Raw genomic sequence first — 27,816 nt, 5'->3', positions numbered from 1 at the left:
CCAGATATTGTAAAAACGTTAGGTGCCTGCACTGTACCTTAAGAAGTGTCTGGGCTTACACAAACAGAAAAGAGACAAACAGGACCACCGGATAAAAGGGTTTGTTGAGAAACTTGATACTGTGTGTGTACTGGAGAATATCAGTTTTCTCCTTTCTTTGTAGGGCCGAGCTTATGGTGAAACATACTGGGAACGCTTTGGTTTTTGTGAGTGCTATCCTCACCAACCACCAGGAGAGAAATGTATCTCTCAATGTCTGGATATATTTTGTTGACCTCCCTGCTGGGAGATCCACACCGCATCGCACCACTCCTTCTGTTCAGTAACTAGGTGCTAGAACGGGCAATGGTTGTGGTCAAATAATACTTAGTTTGCTGAAAATACAAGAGGGAAAATGGCATTGTAAACAACAAATAACAGCACAGAACTTGTCTCCGAGTGGCAATTTGGTTTTCTACCACTGCTGGTGGTATCAGCTTATCTATCTGCCACAGTGTTAATTATTAATGAGGGTGTTAGTGGCAACTGTAGGTAGCAGAAGCATCTCCACCAGGGCCACGACTGAAGAGACGGATTGAGGATTCCTGCATTGCTTAGTGTCTATATGGCTGTACGGGAGAAAGGAAAACAAGCAGTGGAAGAATGGAAAATTGGTAAGATTGACATCTGAGAACAAAAGAACTCAGGGATTACAAGGATATTTTTGATGAAAGACCTGCTTAAGATATGCTTTGAAGGAGCTACAAATCTTTCCTCCTTTTATGTGTTCGTGCCAGGTTCTCCAAGCACCTGCAGTGGTGTATGGCATCACCTGTCCTGCCAGATGAGGAGCGCAGTAGCACAAAGCTTTTCTTTCGGTGCCAGCGAACTGAGGTGGGCTGTGGGAAAACTTCATGGAGCCACTCTCACCTACAGAAAGGCTGCTAAAATGCAGGACAGCCAGGAATGGGACTGGCAAAGGTACGTGCTTGGCAGACTTGTCATGACACTTGAGAAAAAACAAGCGTGGGGCGCAGCAGACATAAAGCTGCTTTACCTACAGCTGTTCGCAGGGAAGACAGAGCACCTCACCACGTTGCTTTTGGCCTTCATGCGAGATTGCCCACTCCATCATGCAAAGTGTGTCTCTGCCTGCGTTTGCTCACGGAGACAGCTCAGATTTTTAGAATAACATGGATCCAAATCAGCAGAGCCTAACTGTCAAGGATCTGCCTAAACAGAAATACGAATTGCACAACTGTGGTCAATGATGTTTACAATTCTGAGGTTAGATAAAGAATGCCAAATAACTACGGGAAATCAAGTTGAGAGGCCCTTGCAGGAAAAGGTTTTACATTATAAAAGGCACTACAGCCCTCACAGAGCAAGGGGACTGATCACGAGGTGTGGTGGAGTACGGCCCTCCTGTATTTAGTACCTTAATAATAGCTGTTAACGGCATTTATGAACACTACATAAAACACTGCAGAAAAAGGAAGGTTGAATGTGTACTTCTCTGACAGTCATCTCTGAGATAAAGGGCTCTGAATGCTGCTGCCCTCCACATTCCACTCATCACAGGAAACAAAAGCGGTCATCAAAGGACACCCAGGAACCCTTCTAATTTTTGGTGCCATGCCATTTCATTATCTCTGAATTTTGTTGGCTGTACTAAAACTGCTGTGAAAAACAGATCCACGTGAGATGGCAGACATTCTGCGAGGCAACTTCCCTTGAAATTAGTCTTTCGAGGAGTATGTGATACCTTTTTCAAATAAATGTTCGTTCTTTGGTATCTGCCTAAAGGTTATGGCTTACATTTTCCAATCCGCAACAGAGAAGGTGCAGTCAGTGTTGGCAAGACACCACTATGAATGCCTACATTTGCGTGCACCTGGAAATCTGGCTTTCTGACTGCATCTAGGAGCGAGGCTGTCAGGAAAATAAAGGCACAAATAATTATACTTTTAATGTTGTGTTCACGCTTTCTCTTCAGCACAAAGCAGGACTCCTAACGCTGGTGTTGCCAAGCCTGAGCTGGGACCCGTCTCTGCTAGCATTACCTGGTCCAGGTCATTCCGTAAGGCAATTTTGCTTGTTACAAGCTCGTGGGCAAGGTCATCATTCTCCTGCTCCAGCCGCATGCTTGCTTCTTGGAGCCTGCGGTTTTCCCTCTGCAGAAAGAAAGGAACAACCAGAGAAGGAAGTTAGTCCTTATCAATATTAAAGAGCAATAAGCAAGTATATTGTGTGTGTAAAACACTGAGAAGGCAAGAGTGCACATTAAGACAGGACTGCTGCTCCAGGAAACAACAGTGAATTAAGCCAGCAGTGCAATTGCAGCGATTCCACTTACATCCCAATGGTTATGTTCGTGTAGTGTAAGTGACACAGTGACTGTAGGGTTCCTCTGTCGCAAGTAAACACAGTCCTCTCCACAAAAACACTTGGTTTCTGCTTGCCCATCATCAAAAGAAATTAGGCAGATAAAATCCCACTCAGCAGCAGTGAACGGGGACCAATTAAGAGATACTCATAATAATGTTTCCAATTGAAAGTAGAAAGCTGTCCTGCTCCATTTTACAAAATTTTGTCTGCAGGAATCCATAAAACCAGTCCATTGTGTAGATGATGCAGTGCCAACTTCCCATCTTCTGCAGGACCAGTAAGGAACAGCATTTAGCAGGGAACTCCCTACAGCTCGTATAATCTGCATCGTCATTCGTGCGCTTTCTCTGTAACCTGCGCCAGTGACAACGGCGCACGTTTTAAAGGATACCTGCTGAGAAAAAGTGCCAGATGGAGAGGAGACCTCACTCCCTGAGCACAGGTCCAGAACCTGCTCAGCAGGCAATGCACGGCAACACAAAATGCAGAACTTCGAGACTGCAGGCCCTGGTCCTCGCTGCACTGCACTCCCTACGCACTCCGCACAGGCAGAAATGACTATGTAGAGCGCTAACTAGAGAAGGTGAGTACGCTAGAGAAGAATGAACAGTAGTAATTCATGTTTTTTAAAAACCAGTTTCAGCCCTGTTCTTCTAGGGTTGAGAAACAGAATCATATTCAGAAGATGCCTGTGGGGCAGTGGACTTCCAGCAGTCCACATCAAATACACTTCTTCATCTTCAGCAGAACACAGCCAGGTGGGACAGATAGAGGTGCCCTCCTCAAATGGATTTTAAGAGAGAAAAAAATGTGCTGGCCTTCAGTCACACAAAGACCATGTGTCTTTCGTACCAAAAGAGACCGCAAAGGCAATCTGTGTGCTATGAGAACTGAAGTTAAACTACCAAGTTCATATGGAAACTCATAGGTGGAGGAACAATAACCTACGTGCTGAGATTTCAAAAAGGACCTGTGCTCACTTGAAAGGTAAGTTGTGTTCTCCAAGAAAAAACAGTAAAAGTGAATATACATCAGCACTTAAGACAACAAAAAATTTCCAAGAGTTGTTCAGTGAATGCCTTCCTAGAAAAGGTGATTTCTTTGCATAAGCACATTATTCACCTGTCTTCCCTTCCTCCTGCTCACCAGCTACGCTCAGATATTTTTTTCTTTCCAAACTCACCACCATGAAACTGCAATTTTCATTTCTGTTGCAAGAAGATTTTGCATGTTTGTCTTAAACAAAAAAGGACAACTACAGCCCTAAGAGGATGCTAAAAAAGGTCTTGTCTGTGTGGGAGCTTCCTCTGTGGCAGGAAACAGAACCTCTGCAAATACTCTCTCCTTAATGTGACCCTATTGTGCAACTAGACTATGCACTGCCCTGTACAGGAAAGTAGGTTTGTTTCCTTTCCAAAAGACTGTACTTTAAATAACTTGTTTTGTTACAGAAACTGTAAGTAAAATACTTCTGTTTTAACACAGTTAAAATAACCACTGCTAAAAGACGCAAAACTTTGGGGTTCTTTTTTATTTTAATTGCACTGTATTCTGTTTGGGACAAGGAATTTTTAAAAGTAAAATTCTTCTGAAAGGATAATATAAACTTTAAAGTGTAAAACCAAATTGCAGTCTTTAATAATAATAATAATAATAATAATAATAATAATAATAAAAGGCTCTAATGTGTCTTTATTTCTGTATTTTGTTCAGACCATCTTGGAAATGTTCATTTTTATAGACACAGCTCTGCCAGCGAGCAGTTGTCAGAAAGTGACTTGAGTTCCCCTAAAAACTGGGACCAGACCAGGACAGTATTGCTGCCAGGTGCTACAGCACCAATACCTTTTCATAGGGATGTTGCTTAGAGGAAAAAATGAGCAAATTCTTAAGACTTCCACAAAATAACCCAGATAGAAGTTTGCTTTAACATTTTTGCTATGCTTTTGCCAAAAGCTTCAGTGTCTGCAAAGCAAGCTGCACAATATGAAGTTCGAAGTTCCTGCTTTGCATTCGCAGACAAGTGGGTAAGCAAGCGACGCGGTTGGAAATGCACTATCCTCCTCTTAACGCAGAATTTACATGGCACGTTTTTAGTAAGTTAAAGATCCCTTACCTTGGGCATCCAGTCAATAGCTAAGAGATGTTTTTATCTCGTTCACCATACTTTCAATTTGCAGCTGAAAGTCTCTTATAGGGCCACCTTTACTCTTCCTCCACGCAGGGCAGTATGCGCGATTAGCTGGTTTGTCTTTTCCAGCTCCTCCCCCCAGATCTAGCAGTGAAAAACTGCCTCCTTCCTCAGGAGGAAACTCTTAATCTGCTTAAGTCTAAATAAAACCTGACATTACACAGTAAAGACAAAAATAGCAAATAGTGCTTTTCATAGGTAACAATTTTCAATGGCTTTGAAATATTTATAGGGTTTTCTAAAAAACCATTCGCAATGGCATGAAGTTCAACAGATGGAACTGGTTCATTACAGCAGGACTCGCGTCACGGGCAGCGTTTTGTAACCTGGCATAAGCCAACTCGTCAGACCTGCTAGTTGTCCGTGGTGTAAACAGCCTTTTTGCTACACACCACTAACAATTTACTGACTATGACAATAATTTCCTTCTCTTTGGCATTGCTCAGCTTCTACAATTGTTAAAATAAGAGATTCCTCTTTCCCAAATCCCTCCTTCCGGTTACAAAAGGCAGCTGGTGAACTCTGGTTAGCTTTTAAAAGGAGGATACTGCATTTCCAAAAGGGACAAACACTGCTGGTACATACAAACACAAATAAACTTACCTCCTGTAAAGTCACAGACCAAATACTGCTTTCAACCATTGGTGTAAAGACAGTGAAAACAGGATATAAAATAATTTTTAATACCAACGAAGACAGCCAAAAAAAAAAATGTTGCTGATTCTTCAGTGGGTTTTTGGTTCTGAGTTTTAAAGAGGATATACTCCAGCTTCCATCACACACTGGACGGAAAGAAGGCGGCAAATCTGAAAGCGGTAGGCAAGCCTCAGCTCAGGAAGACTGTAAGGCTGAACTCCACCCTCTGCTCCCTTCCAGCCAGCACCAAGGAGCAATTCCTGACAAGATTAGTGGTGATGATGCATCCTCTCTGTGCTGCTACAAGTGGGGTGTAACGAGTCACAAACCTTGTTAAGCAATTCAGTGTCACATTTTCTGATGAGCAAACGCCCAAACCCCAGATCTTTGGGTGGGAACAGATCCTCAATGGTGGCATGAAAACACTGATTAAAATTCACGTTCCTGGATGTGAGCAAACTGAAGTCTTCCTAAGCCCACTGGAAAGGGCTCTTGATTGCGGAGGAGTTCTGAAGAAAAACCCTGTGAACCTCCATCTAGAAACCCAAAGGGCTTTTACAGCAAACTATCCAGGAAAACCTCTCATGGGAAGCACTACAGAGGCTCCTGGAGGTGGCTTGTGTTTTCTGTTTGTTGACTCCGAAGAAGCATTCCCAAAAGTGCCCCAGCACACTTTTTTTAAAAGCCACAAACAAACAATGACCCGCATCAAGAGTTAAGTTTTTCCTCATGACGGTTACCATTCAGTTACCACGACTCTGAATAAAAGTGACCAGGGTATTAATTTTTGCTTCCACTTCAAACACACAAAAGGCTATTATGTCCAAATTACACATTTATTCAGAGAGACAACTTCTCCATTGCACAACAAGGTCCACAGAGAAAAAGGCGTTTCTACCCTCAGAACAGAACTGTGTGCACGAGCAGGGTCTGCTTGCAAAACTCCAGCCCTTCTTTGTATGGTTATATGCTCTTTATTTTGAATCAAGAAGTCCCAAGCCCAACTCCGGCAATTTCTCATCAAGTCAACCAAAACCCTGTTACATGAGATCTTCTCAAACACAACCCCCCCCTGCCCCCAATATATAGAAAAATATCAATCTGAACTATATTGCTAGTTTTTCTGCACATGCAACTCACTTTTCTTCCTGGCTTCTATAGGCAATTTGTAAGTGAATTTAACTGAAAGTCATGAAATTTGATGACAAACAGCAATTTAGAACATACTTACTTTTGCACCTTTTAAAAATCTATCTGACGAAAATGTGAGTGATAATTTGTTATAAGCGATAGAAAATAAAGTGAAAAGGCGTCTGTAAAAAAATACACTTTTTCTAAATAATACTTGTAAATACAAAAGGAAACAAACACCAAAAATAATGGCACTCTTTAATACTGTTCTTTTGGTAACTCAAATCACAATCAACATGTAAAATAGGAGCTGGGCAGGAACTCCCGTGGCACGTAACACAGCTCATTGTAGCACATGAATTTAACCTGTCAAGAAAACGCGACTGGTTAACGGCAAGCCAGACGTTGCGAAAAGAGCCCTTTTCTGGAGCCTATGGAGAGTTTGGGGCGGTGGGATTGGAGGAGCACCCTGCCTGGACATGCCCAGCTGCCCCCAGGGCGCTGGGGAGGAGAGGAAGAAGCACGGGGAGGAAAGGAAGAAGCACGCCGCGCTCTCACCCTGTGCTGGTTCGGTCCTGGTCTCCCCCGGACACCCGGGCGAAGGTCAGACCAGTGCGCCAGAGCTGCGCCAGCTCCTGCGTGTTCCCTCCCCACCGCTCACAGCGCAGCAGGGATGGACCAGGAGCAGGAGACAGCAGGGGCCCCGCTGCCATCGCGGCGGCTGCTCCCGCCCCGGCGCCGCGCACGGCCCGTTTCCTACACTCTCAAGAGCCCAGCAAGCCGTTTCCGTCAAGGGCCAGGTCACAGGCAGGTGTCTTACTCAAGACATCCTTCATCACTGCAACTCAGAAGTGCCAATGTCTCTGCGGTCCTGACAAATCGCTATTGGCAATAGAAACTGGAACACGCTGCAAACAGCAAAAACTCTAACAACTATAACTAAAAACTATCAACAGACTGAAAGCATGTTTCCTTCTTGACCTATAAGAGGAATATTCTGCAGGGATCTCCACTGCAGCGATCCCATCCAAGAAACATCCCCTTCTTGGGCAGAAAGCCAAAACCTCGTTTTGTTCTGGGAAGAGAAACTGTAAAAATTTTAACGACGTAGGTAGGCCTTCAGGACACAGCCCCCACAGAGAGCGCACAAGGCCAGAGGGAGCTAACAGCAACGCTACGCTCAGAGGCAATACTGGCTTTTCAGCAGCGTAGACTCAGTCCTTTCCCAAACCAAGCCTGGCAGGGCAAAGTCTAGCACTGATGCTGCCAAAATGAAATGCATTTCTAAACACGTGGATGCAGAGCGATCACTCAAGGGAGAAGCGAAGCTGGTTCTCCACTTTCTGCCTGCGAGGATCCACGCAGCTTGTGTTTCTTGCTGCCCTTTGGAAACACTCTTGAAATGTCGATTCCTACGAACCTCAGCTTGACACATTAATAAAATCAAACAAGCCAGACAAGGAACAGAGAGCACTTACAAGCATTTCTCCATGACACCCAGCAGCTGAAGAATGCATCCGAACTTTGAACTCAATGTGCAACTAACCGGTTACAGGGATTCTCTCTAATCACAGCATCGCTAAGAGGATCAGACCCAATCCGGCTTAATAAAAAAATCACAGGGTGAGTTGCAGAAGTGCAAGCCAAAACCCCGGGCTGTGATCGTGACTGTGACAGTGACTCACATAAACAGTGGCCAAAGTCACTTTCTATAGCCTCATTTGCAGCTTGCGGATAATATTCTTCACTGTCCACCGCCCAAGATTAACTAGTTAATACGCTTCCACAGAGCTTTAAAGAAGCCTTATTTGTTTTCTAAGTATGATTTTAATTCCACAGTACTGTAAGTGAACCACTGGACAAATACTTAGGTGGCAGCAAGCTGTGTTTTTTTCTAAATAGGTCATACTCACTATTGGCTCTCGGCTGCTACAGCAGTCCCAATTCTCACAAACAATAAAATCTACACCCTTTGACATCAAAAGAACAACACTCACAAGATAATTTTTCACAGGTAAATACTTTTTAAAAAAAAAAAAAGTCAGTTTTACTTCATCTGTACCTATAACTCTATCTCGTCACATTTATGAATTATGGCAGAGTCTTTCACTATGGATTTTCATACTGTCATTTTCTGAACATTGTGCACTTTCCTCACAGTCACAGACCACGTAAAGCTCTTGTGCCCTGTGAGATTATTTACTACTCCACGCTCCTGGTAGACTCCGTACCAACTGCAATGTCACTTAACATATTAAGGCACAATGAAGAACAGCAGGAAAACAGTACAGGTATACGTAAGCAATGTCAGTTCCCAGCTAACCTGGGAAATGGGCACTAAAATGCTTCATCTCTGGCAGCTTCACCTAAAGAAAACCAAATTTTTCAGAACAGGGTAAGGAATAAATGGATCCTGAACACTAAGTGAAGTATATGCCTAGAGGCAGAGCCTCCATCACACAAAAATCTATGGCAACAGAGTGTAGCAGTGACAATAAAAGCAAATACATTGGAAAGATAAGCAATGCTGATCCAAAATTAAAGAACTATTCTTTTTTGGTGAACTATCAAGCTATCATATGAGTAACTGAACCTTTATTTCTCTGCTGCTTTAAAGTGGGCTACTTATCACTATTAATTCTATTGCAGTAGTATGGTGGGACCCCAGGAGAGCTCTGGGTCCCACCGTACTAGGCATTATATTAACAAAAAATTACTAACGCTTGGTAGAAACAGAGATGAGTAACAAGGATCGCATCAGTGAAGGAAGAGTTCATCTTCCAAAAGTCTCTGTGGATGCCACTGCACACAGCTTGTGCTAGACAAATGTGTATTTTCTCCTTTTTGTGTCTGTAGCTGAGAATCACCCTTTGTTTCTGCGTCTCATGAAGATCTCCCGTAAAAGTGCAACAGCAGGAGAGTTACCTACAAACATATAAACTGAAAGAAGAAAAATGTTATATGTGGCTACTTGCAGATGTCTGGAGAGTTACAAATTGTGATTGAAATATTCCTGGAAGAAACACTAAGTCCAAGTGTTCGAAGTGCTTGTTCAAGAAAGGGGATGAGTTTCACCTGCCACTTAACTTCCCTAAGGTCTGCATCGGCGTATCCCGAAGAGGTGAGCGCAGTACACGCACCTCTGCTTAACCACTGGAACCGGGTCACTCCCCACGGGATCTAGCCAACGAAACAGGTTCCCATATAGCATCTCCCATACCTTGTATCTGTCCATAGGATCTTCCTGCTGCAGCTGACTCTCTCGCATTGTTTGGTACTCTCTCTCATATTTCTTCAGCTTTTTTGTTGGCACCTGTGGAACACATTTGGAAAACATGCATTTAAAGATCAGAGGAACATGGGAAAGGCTGTCTGAAAGCTCTCCTCGCAAACAGGAAGCCAAGGAAGTGCTGGAAAGCCGCTGCTGAATAAAGTTGCTCCCCCTTGCCCGCCCTTCCCTACGCAGCAAACCACGTCAAACACTTACCAATACAGTTCACATCGACAGAAATCTTTCTGCGCCTACTGTTGTTAATTATTCAAATATTTAAAGGAAAACAAGAGTGAAGTAGAGACATTTTAATAAGAGTAACAAGAAGAAAAAAGCGTGAGCAACAGGAGCGAGAGAACAGGGAAGAGGAAAATGTGCTTGCATAGGGATGATTCAACGGAACAATGCCTTCGCAAGAAAACTGTTAAAAGTGAGATTAAAAGAAAGGAGCGTGCATGCAAAAGGACTGGACAATTCCCTGGGGGAGACCAGAGCACTGGTTTTTGTTGCTGAAAGAGTACTGATGTCTAAATTATAGCTTGTGACCAATACCCTCATGAAGTCTGGCATCAGACTCCTCCGAGGCAAAGGTGGAGACGCGGCAGTGCTCGCCTCCAGCCGCGGCAGGGAAACAGTGAGGCCACTACATAGAAATCACAAGCAAATTCAGTAAACAACCATGCAGAAAGGTCAAGTCCCAGACAGCTCGATTTCTGGGAAACCACAGCTTCAACTTAAAACAAGGTACGCAAAGAACACCAGTATTTTTTTAAACAAAGCATGGAGACCCTCTGCTTTACTTTCACCTTTTAATTGGGTACACTGTGCTACATGAGCGATCCCATCTCTCTCTGGAGACCTTCAATAGCATTACTCTGTCCCCAGCATACATCAAGAAGCCGGCCCTGCCAAGCGTCGGGGCATCTGCTGGCAGCTGGGGAGATCCCTAACGCCACGTACCATCATGACTTGTAAACATACACTTTTCCTGGATCTGTTATGCGTGTGTCTGTTCCTCTTGCCTATATTGATCGTGTCTAGCTGACTCCTGGTGTGAGGCCGTGCCACTGTCACCTTGCCTTAGGGCAAAAATTACTGCCAATGAGCCGAGATTCAGTTTTGGGCCCCTCACCACAAGAAGGACATTGAGGTGCTGGAGCATGTCCAGAGAAGGGCGACAAAGCTGGTGAGGGGTCTGGAGCACAAGTCTGATGAGGAGCGGCTGAGGGAACTGGGGTTGTTCAGTCTGGAAAAGAGGAGGCTCAGGGGAGACCTTATCACTCTCTACAGCTGCCTGAAAGGGGGTTGTGGTGAGGTGGGTGTTGGTCTCTTCTCCCGAGTGACGACTGACAGGACAAGAGGAAATGGCCTCAAGTTGCGCCAGGGGAGGTTCAGGCTGGATATTAGGAAAAATTTCTTTACTGAGAGAGTGGTGAAGCACTGGAAGAGGCTGCCCAGGGAGGTGGTGGAGTCACCATCACTGGAGGTGTTCAAGGAACGTGTGGACGTGGCACTGTAGGACACGGTTTAATGGGCATGGTGGGGTTAGTTGATGGTTGGACTTGATGATCTTACAGGTCTTTTCCAACCTTAGTGATTCTGTGATTCTGGTTCTGAGATAGGTGTTTACATGTAGTTTTGGTGTTGTTTTCCCTTTATTGGTTTTCAGCCCAATACCTCCTTCCTCTGCAGTACAGGAAGGGACCAAACAAGTGCTCTGTTGCTGCAGAGGCCTCCAAGAGGCACAGGTAGAAAACGTGAAACCCGTGACCCGCAAAGCACAGTGCACGGGGAGCACTAACAAAGCAGCACTAATGCCGCAATTACTGATGAAATCTTAAACCACCCCCCCTAAAGAAAGCAAAGAGAAAAGGGTAAACATAAAAGCGTGAAGCACTTTGGACAAACCTACAAGAGAATTTCACTTTGTTGACAGTTAATAGCATAAAACACAATGAAATGAAAATTATTACATCAAAGGTGCTTTTTTACGTTTCAATATTCAAGATCAAACACAGCTTCAACTTGAAACTGTTGAGGCTACTTAACATTCAAGAGTAAGAAATCATTTCAAAGCAGTATTTTAAATGATGTGAACCAACCGCACATCCGAAGCCTGATCTATTCCCTCCTTCCACAGTGCTTACTGGGTTCTTACTCGGAGAACCAGACCAAGGCTCCCAGGCTGGGGTGTTACGAGGACACCCTCCAAACCTAGTTCTCCTGTGCTGTTGCGGAGTTTTCTGCTCCAGTATGCTACCAGCAGAAAATGAAGATAAATATGAGAGAGACATTGTGGTGCAGTATGGCAAAAAGGTGCAACACAGGTGTAACTTAGAAGATGATCTGTTCAACCGAAGATTTTCCTTATCTTTGATGTTTTTCGTCAAGACTGGATAAAGCCTTTAAAGTACACATAAGAAGTAAGTCTCACCGCACAGAGAGAGGGACAGACCTCCCATCCACGCAGCCGCATGAGTACTTCAGTAAGAATCCCGCTGTCTGAAGGAACAGGAGATGTAAGATGGCTTTTTTTGTGTGTGGGTAAATAGCGAGAAGAGTGGAAAGCAAAGGTAAAAGTTGCACAATCAATCACAGTCCTCCCCCACGTTTATATGAGCAGTGCCACCCGCCCCAGCCCGGCGCTGGGTGTCAGGGTCTGCCTCCGCTGACCACTGCCATGACCCACCAACGGCGTCACCTTTACAGCTGCCTGGAGCAGCATCACCATTTTGAGCTTGTGCTTTGCTTAAATGACTTGTGAACCAAAATCGTAGTTCTCTCTGTAAACCAAGAGATACAGACAAAACACAGCATAAAGGTAATGAGCTGGGTAAGTAACTCTTACCGAGAGAGCAAACGGGATATAAAGCACGGCTGTGACCCAAACGCCTGCACTGAGCTCCGTGCCGCAGCTGTCCCTCACCGCGTTGAGCCTGTGCATGAAGAGATAGATGACTGCTGCTTCTTGGTAACACAACCTCACACGCAGCAGCAGGGAGCGTGCAGCTCTCCTTGCTCGTTTTTTTAAATGTTCATTTTTTTAAGCTGCCTTAGAGTGTTATAGAACATCCGGGAACACAAGGTTGAAAAACTAAGTGGAAAGAATGTAAAGAAAAATATTTTGTAACAAATGCACCTGGTATTAGACATATTAAAGATAAAAACTGTCTCCACTAGTCAACAATGAAGATTAACACAAGGACGAACTCTAGGAAAATAAAAGAAAGAGCCAAAATAGTATCCTGAGGCGAACGTAGCTAATTAGACTAGAAAAATCCTAGCCCACTTTTATGTCTATGATATGTAAATGAGTTAAGAGTTCATGCAAACGTTTTATGCTGTTTTAAGTTAGAGTCAGCAATTTTATAACCAATTGTTACAGGCTATGCTAATGAACTGTGTGATATAAGCTGTGTGATTAAGACAAGGAGGTGTGCTGGCTGTGTTAGATGCCCGGCACCCATATCTGCGCAGATTGGTAATAAACTGGATGTCTCAGCTCAGTGCGTAGCGATTGGCTTTTTGCACATCGGGTGAAGAGCCCAGATCTGGGACAACATAGTTTTGGTGACCCAGGTGGGGTGGCCATAAGGCGTTGCCTGGATCGTCTTGCCCTCCCCGGCGGCGGAGAATCAGAACGAGCAGGACTCCAGCACGCACCGACCTGTCGATGGGGGACTCCTCCGGATCCCCTCCGGTGCCGGGACGGTGAGTGACTCAAAGGTGCAATGCCCAGGAGATATCTGTGCACGGTCAAAAGAGGGGTGAATTCCTGGATTGGAGAGTATCATATTTAATTGCTTCTGCGGAAGATAAGTTGCACATAGTCGCTTGGTAACGGGGGAGAAGATTACCTTAACTGACTAAGGTCAGCGCCGAGTGTGCACATATAGAGGTACTTAGAGGCAAAAATGGGGTCAGGCCAATCCACGATTCCACCCTGCAGCCCTTTGGGTTGTATTTTAAAAAACTGGAACAAGTCTGAGGGAGGTCTGATGACCAAAGATAAAATGAAGAGATATTGTAATCAATGGTGGCCAAATTACAAGTTGGATGATGGTGAACGGTGGCCAGAGAACGGATCTTTACAATTTAATATTATATTGCAATTGATACTGTTTTGTTGTCGCTTGGGTAAATGGGATGAAGTGCCACATGTGGATATGTTCATGACTTCGTATAGGGACCTGAGTACTCAGAGAAAATGTAAACTGGGAGGAGGTATGTTGATGCCGTGTGTGACAGAGAGGAAGGAAAATGGGTGCTGTGACAACTGTAATAAGAAAGGGACCGTATGTTGTGAAGGAGAGCAACTGGAGGAGGATGAACAATTACTGGTGCCCTCAGCCCCACCACCAGATACTTCCATAAAACAAACGGAAGACAAAAATTTTAGCCCAATTACTAGCAGAACAAGGGGACAAGTGCAACCAGTTATTCAGGTGCCCCTGAGACATGCAGTAGGGGTATGAAGACACTTTTGTATATGTACCGTCCACTACCTCTGATCGATTGAACTGGAAACAATCCGCTGGCCTCGAGAAAATCCGGAGGGAATGCATCAACTTTTAGAAACGATAATGTTGACACATAACCCTACCTGGGGGGAGGTACAAGCTATGTTGAATATTTCCTTCATGGCAAAAGAAAGGAGAATGGTAAATAGATAAAGCAAACGGAGGGTGGGAATAGGAACAGACAAGAAGACCCAGATGAATCTCTACCGACTAAAGAGGATCCCGAATGGGATCCGAACACAGGGCTGGGTAAAGCTAAACTAAAACAATACCAACAGCTGATATTATATGGAATTCAGCATGGGGTGCCTAAGCCAAAGAGCTTATCTAAGTTGTATGAGATGAGACAAGGTCCTGAGGAAAGCCTGTCCACCTTTTATGAAAGGCTACGTGAGGCAGCTAAAGAGTGGACAGACTTGAATCCAGATGAAGGGGATTAATTGAAACAGCTTATAAAGTGTATAATAATAGGGAGGAAAAGAAGGAGAAAAAGGAACATACCAAAATGAAATTACAGGCTTCCCTGTTGGCTGCAGCAATAGCGGACAGAAGAACGTCGAAAGGGAGAGGCAGAGGGGGAAGAGGAGGAATAGGAAGAGGTAGAGGAAAAGGAGGAGTAGGAGCAGGAATGAACCCACAAGGGAGAGTGCTGCTGGGATTGAGTCGGCATGCCGTCTGCAGACAAGAAGGACACTGGAAAAATGAATGCCCTAAGAGAAGGGAACGAGAGGAGAGAAATCAGGCAGAGAATCCTAACCTTATAACGTCAGAGGATTGTCAGATCGACAGGGACCGGGGGAAAGTATTAAAGCTTCCCCAGCAGATCCCCCGGTTCCAGCAAAGCTGGGGAATGAAGTAATACATTTCTTAGTTGATAGCGAGGCCACCCACTCGGTAATAACTACTTGTAAGGGGCTTTTGAGTAAAAACTCAGTGCCGATTGTAGGGGCAACAGGAAGAAAAACATTACGGCCATTCTTAGAACATATGGAATGCACAATGGGAGATACTAAACTGACTCATGAGTTTCTACACATGCCAGAGTGTCCCCTTCCTTTGTTAGGAGGAGATTTACCTTGCAAATTGAACAGTCAGGTCACTTTTTCTGAGAACTCTGTACAGAGCATATCCCTCGAGAAATCGCACGGAAGGCTCAAATCTGCTTACTGACAGATAATACCTTGGAGGAACCTGAAAATGACGTTTTGGACACAGTGTTGAACGTGGTAATTGCTTTGGTGTGGGCCTCGAAGAAGCCAGGTAAACCAAAGAATGTAATTCCAATTAAAATTGAACTTAAACCAGGGGTAAGCCCGGTGAGGGTAAACCAATACCCTATTAGATTGGAAGCGCAGGTAATGGAGGTGAGCAAATGCACATTATCGGGGAAGGAATGTTGAAAAATTACTTGCTGTCTTTTTTGCACGTTTTATCATCCTTACACAGGTACCTCAGTCAGTGAGCTCCTTCGCCCCTGGATTCACCAGTACGCAATTTTCAACCTAGAGACTTGGTTTATATTTGCACCTGGAAGGATGAGCCGCTGAGAGGGAAGTGGAAAGGTCCTTATACAATCCTACTGACCACCTATACCGCTGTGAAGGTAGAAGGAATCAACTCCTGGATCCGCTACAGGCGCGTCAAACCAGCTCCTCTCCCAGGACCCGAAGACAAGCGGAGAGCCATTCCGGCAGGACCTTTGCAGACTGTGCTATTGCATAGTCGGGTTGCAAAATGAAGTATTGTTTCTGTTTCTTTCCCAGGTTGGAGGAACAACTCTGTTCTTCCAAGGATGGCATAGATCTGAGAATGTTTGGGAAGGCCTAGCCAGAAAGGTGATAAATACCACCACCTTCTGTCTAGCTGGTGGAACCTCAGTAGAGGAAGTTTTCACCTCCTGCCTGTTAGGAGTACCTACTCCTTCGATGCTTTTGAAAAATTATACCATTCTGAGATTCTTTAATATCACTATGACATACAGCAGCATGTATAGTTGGGGAGAAACAACTAAAATCAGGGAAAAAGGTATGCTGAGAGCGAAAGCGAAGGGCATGCTTCCAGCTGAAAGTTGCATTCAGTTTGTAAACTGCCCTTCACAGTTTAAATGTGAAAATCTTTCAAGATTAGAGCCCCCATTAAAATGTAATAAAACTGAGATGATGGGTTATGCTTGGACCCGTGCTAAATTGCCATTGGGATAGTTTCTGCACTGTGGAAGGAGAGCATACGCCTATATCCCTGCAAATGTCACTGGAGGACCATGTGCAATGGGAAGATTAACAGCGATGTTACCAAAACAAGACGACTTACGCAAAAAGAGAACCATTAGACAGAAAAGACAAGTCTCCACTCTGCCTCCGGATTGTAACTCTCAGCTGACATTACGGAGCCCTAGTGAAATCACGGCAGCTGCGATCCTCACACCTGGAGTTGGGGTAGCTATGAACTATCATACTATAAAGAGATTAGCTTGTGAATCAGTCAAAAATATTAACTTTACTTCCCAGGCGCTTGCTGCCTTAGGGAGAAGAGATGACACAAATGAGAGAGGAAAATCGAGCAGCTATCGACTATCTGCTTTCAAGAGGTAACCACGGATGTGAAGAATTTAAAGGAATATGATGTTTCAATTTAACTGACGATTCTCAGGTTACAGAAGGAAAGATTTAACAATTGAAAGAATTAGCAGAAAATACCAAAGAGAGAGAGGGCTTTGATTTTTCTTGGTTAATTTTGTGGTTGCCCAATTTTGGATGGTTAAAACAACTGTTTGTAGCCGGCCTCCTCCTAATATTTATCATTATGATTAGCTGCTGCATGACACAATGCTTACCTTTGCGTCGTGATTGGCTGAAGTCATCTCTTAAGAAAAAGCCCTCAAATAACATTATGATGGTGCAAAAAGAAATTAACCCCTTTATAGAAAAGACAGAACAGAAAGAAAGGGAAAACGAGGAAGGTTGAGACTTATGGGAATTGTAAAAACATATGCATAAGTGTCAAAGGGGGGAATTGTTATAGAAATCCAGGGACACGACATCGAAAAGTAAGTGGAAAGAATGGAAAGAAGACCTGGTATTACACTTATTAAAGATAAAAACTGTCTCCGCTCGTCAACAGTAAGGATTAACACAAGGACAAACTCTAGGAAAATAAAAGAGAGACAAAATAGTATCCTGAGGCGAACGTAGCTAATTAGACTAGAAAAATCCTAGCCCACTTTTATGTATATGATATGTAAATGAGTTAGAGCTCACGCAAATGTTTTATGCTGTTTTAAGTTAAGAGTTAGCAATTTTTACAACTAATCGTTACAGACTATGCTAATGAACTGTGTGATATAAGCTGTGTGATTAAGACAAGGAGGTGTGCTGGCTGTGTTAAATGCCCACACCCCTATCTGCGCAGATTGGTAATAAACTGGATGTCTCGGCTCTGTGCGTAGCGATTGGCTTTTTGCACACCGGGTGAAGAGCCCAGACCTGGGACAGGAGCAGCCTTATTTCTCTGGTTTCACCTTGTATTGAGCTAAGGCAGAAATTAACTTGCATGGAGTCTATCTGGCGCTTAATCATCTGCCTCGACTACCCCAGAAACTAACCTGAACGTATTCCATCAACAACCGTGTGATGAGCAGGGGAGAACAAGAGCCAGCTGCTTCGTTTAACTCCACTCTCCACTGTCTTCACAGTCCCTGTTGCCCCTCACTGACAATTCACAACCATTTCTTAATGCACGGTAACTCTTCTCACCAACCGTTCTTCCCTATATGTTCTCCTTTACTGTCTTAAATGTTAAGTCATAGCTGTGAGTAGGACCACGCGTGGGTCCTCTGCAATTTCTTAGCAAAGTTAACAGTAAATAACGCGTGAAACGGGGATCAAATCATGAAAGGTGGAAGCAGCAGGGTGTAAGCATCACATGGTGACACAGAAAACGGCTTCCGTGCTTGCTGAAAGACTATCCTGACTTAGGCGTGTTAGTATTTATTTCATAATTGGGAAGGAGTACCTAAATACAGTGAAAGTCTATTTTAAGGGTTTGGGGGTGGGTGGGGGAAATACCTATTAGAAAACCAGTCCATACTAATCCACTTATCCCATAAAATGCAAACTTGAGCAGGTATGCTTAATAACTTTGGCAGGGACTAGGCTCCACTGTTATTGTCTATTCCACCATGGTACTCAAAGGAGTTCGATCATTTATTACAGCACCTTCTTCTTCTAGGTATACACTAATAAAAGAAAAAAAATATTTAAAAGCCCATTTCCATATTCCCCAATTTAATTCCCTGAAACTGCCTGTGAATTCAACAAGGGACTTCTCTGTAAGCCCTTTCCCCAGTAAGTGCATAGTGCTAGCTATGCTTCAATCTTCATGGACTGCTCCTGAACAAAGTGTGCTCATAAATTTTCTGTAAAAGCTTCTGCAATATTGATTTCTTCTTTCTTTAGCACCATGGGGTATATTGGCTAGAACTGATGGTTATCAAATTTAGGAGACTCTTATGGTTTATAAACGTTGCTCATCTGTTTATCTCAGTATCTTATCTCCTTGACTCGTTTTATTTTATTGTGTTCAAACATAAAATCATGTCACAACTAGTCGTACGTACAGAAAAAGCCATGCAGAGCGTCTTAATAAAACATCCACGCAGAGGAACCGAACAAGCAAAACCTCCTTCTGAAAAAAACCCAACCGACTACTGCATTGAGCGCTCGAAGGACTCACCGCAGTGAGGTGACACGTGGCAGGTGAGAAACGAAAATACTTTGGTTTTTAGTTGCCCCTCTGTTCAGACAGGGCTGGAAAGAGCTGCTTCACCTTCTCTGGCAATCCTGGGCACGGGCAGCGTGCCGAGCATCGGCATCCACTCAGCTCCAGCAGACCTTGCCCTCAGTCTGCAATTTCTTTAGCTGTTTACAGACAGTTCAGCCTGACCTTGCTGGATTAATAAATCACACAGCTATGACTCCTTCCTCCAAAATGTTTTATTGCTCTAATGAAGCACGAGCACTCAGAGGAGGTAGTTATCATTATGTTCATTTGACAGCCAAGGAAATGGAAGCAGAGATGTAAAGTGATTTCCTGAACGTATTGAAGCAGCCAGAGGCTGATCCAGACAGAAAAATCCTATTACCCCATTTCTAATTTCCAGCACCGCCACAATGCCAGACTGAGCAGTGTCTCTTTCCCAGAGTCCCGCTTCTTTTCTCTATCCAGCACTGCATAAACACTCCAAAAATATATTGTCCCATCACACTAACAATATAGCCAATACTCTGTGATCTCAGTGCTCTTAATAATTATAATATTTTATAATATTTATATTTATAATATTATATAATATTTTTCCTCTCTAGTTTTCACCTCAGTGTGGAAGGAAAAAAAAAAAAAATCCAATTAACAAAATGTGCAATGCTTTCCTTTCTCATTCTTTGAAGCAGCTGACTTAATTTTCTGTTGCACCGGCGATGGATTTGCTTGGTACTTCAAGGTTGAGGCGGGGGACGTGCATCCCTCCAAAGAGAGGGTTACACTGTGTGCTGACTGATGTGGGAGACCCCGAGCTCGCTTTGGGCGAGCACTGATGGCAACCACAGGCACTGGCTGCAGCCTGGCTTCCCTTTCATCCATCCACCGCACACAACCGGGTGGTGATAAGCCCAGACTCTTCCCACTGCTGCAAAGCGGGACCATTTCCAAGCACACGTCACGCCTGGGAGCCCGGCTCAGAGGCGGCGGGACCAACCTGAGCTCCCTCAGACCTGGCTCAGCCCACGCAGGCAGCCTGGAGTACCAGCTGCAAGAGGCTCTCGCAAAGCACTGCTACGCGTGCCCCTCTCGAGGAGATCCGAGTTACGCTTCTGCGTCCTTAACTTTCTTCACGTTACGATATAAAACAATATTAAAAGCAAGTTAAATTCAAAAAGACACTTGGTTCTCCGAAGTGTGTCATATGAAGACCGTAGGCTTTAAACAGAAGCTCAGACAGCAGATTAGTAACAGCAAATTTCAGATCACGCGCATCGTCTTAGTTCACGCTCAAAGATGTTGTATCAATTTGTTCCAGTTAGTACTTCATATTTAAAAGACGACTAGATCAGGTTTAAGGAAGGATAATATAGCTCTATTTAAACACTTTATTAGGCCAAATTAAGGCTTTAACATAACAAAAACATACGAAGAAACTAACCCAGTGCTCTCCTGGTCTGTGCAGTCATTGCTATGCGTAACTGTATCGTCCTTTTCTTAAAACGCGGTTGCCAAATGCGCGAAGAAGGATCCTGCACTGTCTGTCACTGGGAATAAGACTCAGAAGTAGGTAAGCCATTTGTTTTTCTTTTGGGAGGATGCAGTGACAGAAAAGAAAGAACAAAACCCACAGTAACATGTTGACACAACAGACTCGCCTCTTGGATTAGACTTTAAAGGGGGTGAGTGGGATGTCGTGCTTAGATATTCTACAATACAACCTGAACAACTGTATCTCCAATGAGGTATTAGCCACAAGCGTGAAATCTGAGAGGATAAAGGGCAAATCATAATTTCTCACAAAACTCTATTTGCGCTGGGTAGTCTGCAGAGAAGAAAATCTGCAGTGTTCATTTGCAGAAAAAACGTAGGGATTAAAATCAGCTTCTACCTAAAGAAAAATCGCAATCTGGAACACAGCTTGAAGAATTCCCCTTTCTCCTTTTATCACCGTGCAGTGAAAGGCTCGCTGATAACAAGCTGTTTCACCGCAGGTTTGAAATCAAGTGGAAGAGTCCTCATCAGTGTTTCACCTAGCTACAGCATCGCATTCAGGACCCAGACATCCCCCAACTCTGAAACACACCACAAATCTCATTAAACATCGTCTAACCCCTGGTTTTGGGGCAACGTGATCAAAAAATTTTTGTGAAGCAGCCTCTCACACGTCATCTGATTCTAGCATCATCCTCGTCGCAGCCTGGCTTTGGGCAAGCTCGCAGCACAAAGCCTGCGGCGCCGGGGCCGATACGCCACCGCTCATCGCGGTGGGTGAAGGTGGGTCCACGGTGCTGTTACTCCGCTCGAGCTCGGGTGTTTGTTGCACGCAGCACAATAAAAGCCCTGAATGTCAGATGCTATTTTATCATCTCCGCCGGCAGGAAGGAGACGTTCCCTGAAATTCCTTGGAAACGTACGTCGTGCTGGAGAGATCGTCTGCTTAAAGCGTGCCTGGCTGAACGCCTGCTGCAGAACAGCATCTCTCCCCACCTCGCTTCTGGACAAAAGGAGAACTTACAGAAATACTCTTTTTGTATCGGCAAAGCAGCTTGCTGCACACCAGCACACCTAAGTATCCCTTCCTCGCAGGGGGAGAGTTTTCTTCCTTCAGCAAGTCACCTCGTTGCCAGCTCTGTAGGTGTAAGACCTCCTGAAGAGAGTCTTCAGGATAACACAAATCCAATTTGAAAGCTGGCTGGAGGCAAAGGAAACCAGCTTTGCTGTGAATTTTTATTTAATTCTTCCACCTCAGTTCATTATCAAAATACTTCAATTGCAACTGAGACACCCACAGGAATTTATAAAAGGAGGGGAAAAGCAGGTTGCAGAATTTACAGAGTCCCTGCACAATTTACTGTGATTCAAAATGGCAGTGGCCCCAGTCAGTGACGCTGGATCATTTCCAACCCCAGATCCTTTTGTCAGATTTTAATCTCTAGAATGTATTTCCATTCATCTAAACCTGCTGAACCTGGCATAACACATTATTATTCTTCCATAGCTCTGCTGCGTAAAGATCTGCTTAGTTAGGCTCAGTTAGCAATACAGTGAACTAAGTTAAAGGCGTACGCTGAGACCGAGAGAGATTCGGGAAGCCTCGCTGTATGGCAATCCAGCGGCAACACAGGGAAAGAGAAGGAGAAATTCAGATTCCCTGAACTGTAGCTCTGAACACCGGCATGTATTTTAGCGCTCACCACAGTGCCTGTGCTTGAGAGGCACATGTATTGACCGCCGGGGAACCTGCCGTAAAAAAACCAACACAAAAAGGCTCAAGGAAAGCCTTGTGGCAGAGACTCTTCGGAACACTCCTCTTCGGATCCCCAAATTGGTTTTCAGCATTCAAAAATTCATTTTCACTTTGAGATATGGAGGGCTTATTAGCCACTTCAACTTTCTTTTGGTTTAGGAAAAAAGAGACACCCTGAGTGGCTTAAAAGCAGTGCTTGAAAATGGCTGATTATTTTATATACTTGCAGCTGATGTCTAGCAGCTCACCCAGATAAAAAAATGCTTCCTCTCGCGTACAGATAAGGGCTTTAGCATGGAGATGCACACCGTGAAAGGAAACGGCTATATCCACTTTGTCAGCCAGCACCCCTTTTGCATTTAAATTGGCTCTGGTCAACAGGAATACTGGGGTTAAGGATACAAATATTTGAAACATTCCAGATGGAAAATACCTGTGTACGGGTCATTTTTATTATCCGATGTAATGTAAAGAATGCCTGAACAATGAGATCTCTGCTACAATTACTGTATCGGCTAAGTGAAACCACCTATCTATCCCAAGGCCACAGATCAGGATCAGGTGACGGGGGAACCGAGGCTCTGATCAGCCATCTGGGACAAGGCCCCGCTCTGGATAACACAGTTACTATCAACAGCGGCAGTTTTTCCAGCACAGAACATATTCATTGGTTGGCACCTCAAAACAGAACAGTTCCAGGCGATTTTGTGTGTCTTACGCACGTACATCTATTGGTATATACAGCACGTGGCGCTGAAGGTTTTATACGTACCCTCGGTGACTATGGAAAATCTGACCCTCAGCTCTCCCCCGTTTAGAGGCGCATCATTCATTTTGATTTAGATCTACCCGATACCCACAACAACTTCAGAGCTTTGGTTGTATTTCTTGGCAGGTCATAGCAACGGAAGAGAAGGGCGAGCGAGAAGACAAGTGCAGTCTTCACCACCATCCCCGTGATGACAGAATCGGGAATTCAGGACAAAGTCCCCAGTGATTTTCTTGCGTCATTTAGCAAAGAAACAACCTCTCCTAGCTATGCTGGGTTAGGCTTCGCTTTCCAACCGTGTCTCTCCTGAAACTAACACAGACCGATCTCACAATCACGCTTACGGAAAATTGCCGACACAAGGCTAGCAACTGGTCAGTAACCGGGTTCAACGTACTGGTCAACCTGTCAACGTTGAATCTAAGGGTCCACAGAGCCAACAGCTTTCAGCTAAGAAACCCCCGGCTGAACACATCTTCTGAAACCTGCCCCGGGACTGCTGAAACAGCTGTCTGGCAGACTAAATCCTGACTCACTGAGTTATCAGGCCACGTCTTGTCTCCCGTCACACTCCGTGCCCAGCACGAGAGTGACATTAAAAAAAATTCTGCTTCCTGAGATGGAGGATGGGTGGTAGATCGCAACTCTAAACTGTGTGCGCAGGTAAGCTACATTCATCAGTAAAGAACCTCGCAGTATTCTTTGAACACACGTTCTATGCGTTAATATTATTTTAGATCAATTCTGTGTCACAGGATCAAGAAAACTGTAACGCTGTCACTCTTTAAATTTGCACCTTTAAAATGACCGTCAGGCTTCTCTGATGTGCGGTGAGGTCCTTGATGCTAAAACACCTTTCAAAACTTTTATAAATATTTCAAAACCAAAAGTTAGTAACAGCAATTACTTTTTAGTGCATTACTCCACTAGCAGAAAATACACACCTTTTCTATATTAAAGCCGAACCATTATCTACTTACATCCAGGGCTCCACAATCCCTTCTGTTACATCAAATACTTTTATCTATACTTCAGCAACTAACACAACTTTTATCCCATCTTCTCAAAAGCCTTGCCTTTCTTCTGCTTGCCCAGCTCCATAAACACAACTGCTAAAACCCAAAAATTAAAAAAAAAAAAAGAAAAATCTGTAAAAGCGCACATTAAATAATCAGCATTTTGAAAATACAGGTGGGAGAGTGTCCAACTTCCAAGGTATCAGAAACACTCACCGAAGGATTTTACTGCAATAGCTAACGCCTGCCCTGCTCTGCTACCTCTCCAATCCTTCGTCTGCCGAGGAGGTTTCCTCAGTGCCTCTAACGAGGCTTTGGGTTTTGCCATATTTGCACCTTTCAGCCCCTGTGGTACCTCCGAAACGCCTGGGCATGGAGCTGGCAGGTAACTGGAGGAAGGGCGGGCCAGGAGAGTTTAAAAGCACTGGTCAGGCATTAACGTAGCGTAAGCGGCTGCCGGAGAGCATCCCTGGGGACGGGAACGCTCAGCAGCGCCGCACGTCAGCCCCACGAGATACAAAGCAGGCGTACCGATCCGCAAACCTGCACACACAAGGCTGCTTTTTGGGTTTTTTAAACCTTCTGCTGGTTCACTGCCCCAGCTCTGGTTCCACCACCGCCCCTGGCACCACCGGCTGAGTCTGCCACTTCACCTGGGCACAGACCTGCGCTCACCCGTGATGTATAGCCGAGACCCCATCAGGCTTATCCATTACCAATGAACTCGAGACCACCGACTTTATCATCTAGCCGGGAAAATCCCCAGAGCATCTTAAGCACCGACAAAAGCAAGAAGTTTGCAGGAGGGGCTGGAGGCGGAAGACGAAATGTGGCCATGCTGCCAGCTTCAGCTGGAAAGCCAAGCTGCTCCTGTCGCTGGAAGGAGAGCCCTACAACAGACTCCTACAAAGGGAAAACACTCACTTTTTGCGGAAAAGGAAGCCAGTTAGTATCAGCAGCAACACCTAGCTCCCCCTATTTTCACCCTCCGGTACCAACAGCCACAAAGAAGAAGCAAACCCAATTTTCTTTGTGAGCTCTCTGCCCCGTTCCTCTTGCCATGGAAAGGAGACCCTCAGTTTTGGGGTAACAGAATTCAGTGTTCGCTGACCTGCTATGGAAGTTCAACCTGAGCCTGGACAATCTCTATGTGCTTGTTGTTCCCTACACACTTAGCTTCTGCGATCACCAAGGTAAAGGACAAACAAATGCCATGGTATCTTAACTTGGGATGACTTTGGTGACTCTACCTTGTAGCAAAACTACAACGCTTTGTACACACAGTGAGCTTCGTCTAGACATCGCTAACGCAATACTCTGAAATCAAACCATCTGGATTTTTCTTAGCACAAAAGACAATCCTACATCTTTAAAACATCAGTGGCCAGCGTAACCAGCATTCCAGTCAATTATTTTTTTTTTTTTTGGTAAGTTCATGGTGACACAGCAAGAAGGCAGCAGTAAAGAAAAAACGCCCATATGGAATGGTGCATGCAAGCACAAACTGAACAAGATAAAACCCACTGAAATACAGTTTCCAACCTCGGCAGTGAATTTATGCCAAATTCTTCTGAGAACTGGGTTCAAAAAGAGTGAAAATTGTTGTAGACAATGAAGGCAGAGTATTTTTAACTAACATTCACCTGCACAAACTTTTCTACTCCATCTCCTAGTAATGAAGAAATTAGGCTTCTATAAAGAGATTAACTGCCTTTTCATCTAGTTTTAGCACTCCTTTCAAAGTCGATGAACATACTGGTCATGGAGACACTGACAGAACACCGATAAATACATGCACTTTGCATTTGCTATGATTACACACAACGCTTTTGGGTTCGAATATAGCTTCACTGAGGTGTAATGTATTACATGTAACAGCAATCTACAAGAAAAGACAAGTGAGGTAGGAAAGCTGAAGGCTTAGAATTCAGGAGCTTCAAATCTTTCTTTTGACCCACTTCACTTTCTCATCTTAACATGAGGACTACTGTATCTAACAGATTTGAAGTGGCTGTGTCAACCTCACCTGACCTACCTCACCTCTGGTGAGAGAAATAAGTTAAATGCTGCTTTATTCTAATTTAACCATTTCTTCATTTAAATGTTGAAACATGGCCTTGCAAAGTAACTCATCACCTGCTCTTCTTTAGTTGCAAAGGTTTGTGCTGATACCCAACACTTTCAAGGTCATTAAAACTAAAGACCCAATGAACCAATAATGTCTAGAAACTTATTTCAAATTCCTTCTCCCAGCTGGGCTTGTAACAACAACAGAAACAGAGTTTCTCAAGTACCCAGAAAAACTTGTGTCAGTTTTCCTAGAATTCTTTTGAAGAAGAAAATGAGGAAGCTCCAAAATACCAAAATGTCCTGCTTTTGAATGTTTAATCACAAAGATTCTGTTCTTATTTATAAAATGTCTATTTGAGACATTGCTTAAATAATTCCTTCTTGATGCAATGGCAATAAAAGGGCAGCAAGAAGAAACGCTTTCAAACATGAAGAAAAGAGAAAATAAACAGAAAATAATATAGGTAATTAATTAGGGACAAATAAAACAATAACTAAAACTAAATGCAGAAGAAAAAAGTTTAAATTCTTTCTTGAGTTTCATTAGGCTGGACTTGATTCTAGAGCATACTGAAAACAAGAGGATTCCTAAGCGCTGTTCAGATGCAATAATAATTCGAGCTTGAAAATAATTATGATTCAGACGAGTGAGAATTGTCCAGAAAACAGCTCTGCTCTGTTGGAAACCAGGGCGCAGGTTTTTATGCAGAGCAGAAGTACTGACAGAACGAGCAGATGAGATCTCTGGTCCACTGATGCTCATTTTTAGTAAATCCTTGAACACAGTAGAGATTCACTTAGACTAAAAGAAATCACTGTATTACCAATATTTAAGAACCACAAATCAAACCATCCGGATGACTTTGTTGGTTAGCTGAAATCCAGAAACCCACACACACGCTCTCCAGAGCTGATAAGGATCCCTCCCGCTGGTCACTAGAGTAGGAATGTAACTGGTTCCACACCAACGTGATTTTATACAGTGTAGATCCCATTGTATTCTTGATCTACAGGTTTGATTGATAAAAGTAACCTTACAGTTATAACAGTCTTCTCTAGCACTGGATTCACTACCACATGATAGATTTATTTTTTACCAAAAACCCCCCAACAAAACCCCCAGAAGAGTATCCGATAGCCATAAAGCATGAATTAAAAAGCTTAGGAAATGGGTCAAAAAGCCATCGACAAAGGGAATCATTATTCAATGACATCTGTCATTCTGGGTTAATGACATCCTAAAGGGTGTCTTCTGGGACTCGTAAAAGATCCAGCGCTATCAAACATTACATCAGTGGCCTGGAAGTGAAAAATACAGTCCCGTTAATAAAACTTGCAGATGACGCACAGATAGAAAGAGCAGTAAAGAACAAGAAGAATGACCAGAAAATCGCACGCATAGATTTGAATTCCTGGAAATAGCCACACCACTGCGCCAACTCCAGACCAAACGTATGCAGGGCTTAACTACACCATGGAGCAGCAGACCTCAAGCTGGGGTTGAATTCCATTAAGAGGTGGGGGAAGACCCAAGAAAGCACCATTTGGACATCTCCAAAAGCTTGGAAACTTTTCTGCTCTCTGGGAAGAACAGGGGATGGGGGAATGGGAGGCACATGCTGCGAAAGCAGCCGGCCAGCTCTTCCTCCACAGCCCTCTCCCTCCCGCCTCACTGCTCGATGGCAGGCTGACCAAAATAACCCTTCAAAAATATGCTGATTTATATTCTTTTTAATTTTGAATTCTAGCAGTACCATTCATAACACAGCCCCACAAGCAGCTGCATCGGCACCACTCAGAAGGCCATACATTGCGGCGTGGGACTGGGAACAAACTGGTG

At 44.1% G+C, this 27,816-nt stretch overlaps 1 protein-coding gene across 8 annotated transcripts in view; it reads right to left on the bottom strand.

Annotated features, from left to right (window-relative positions):
• The window catches only part of RABGAP1L (RAB GTPase activating protein 1 like), a 261,343-nt gene that overhangs the window by 6,241 nt on the left and 227,286 nt on the right, over positions 1 to 27,816 (bottom strand). For 5 of the 8 annotated variants that reach the window (XM_059822057.1, XM_059822060.1, XM_059822062.1 and 2 more), the window contains 2 exons: positions 9,546 to 9,638; positions 2,043 to 2,153 (listed from right to left, as the gene is read on the bottom strand). In XM_059822057.1, the coding sequence (XP_059678040.1) occupies positions 2,043 to 2,153; positions 9,546 to 9,638 (204 nt within the window). Of the gene's footprint in view, positions 1 to 2,042; positions 2,154 to 5,161; positions 5,187 to 8,159; positions 9,266 to 9,545; positions 9,639 to 27,816 lie in introns of those variants that run through there. The other 3 variants (XM_059822063.1, XM_059822058.1, XM_059822059.1) reach the window with 3 other exon arrangements.

Source organism: Gavia stellata, chromosome 10 (assembly GCF_030936135.1).
Source record: "Gavia stellata isolate bGavSte3 chromosome 10, bGavSte3.hap2, whole genome shotgun sequence".
NCBI classification, from domain to species: Eukaryota; Metazoa; Chordata; class Aves; order Gaviiformes; family Gaviidae; genus Gavia; species Gavia stellata.
This window is presented reverse-complemented; position numbering and strand designations above follow the sequence as displayed.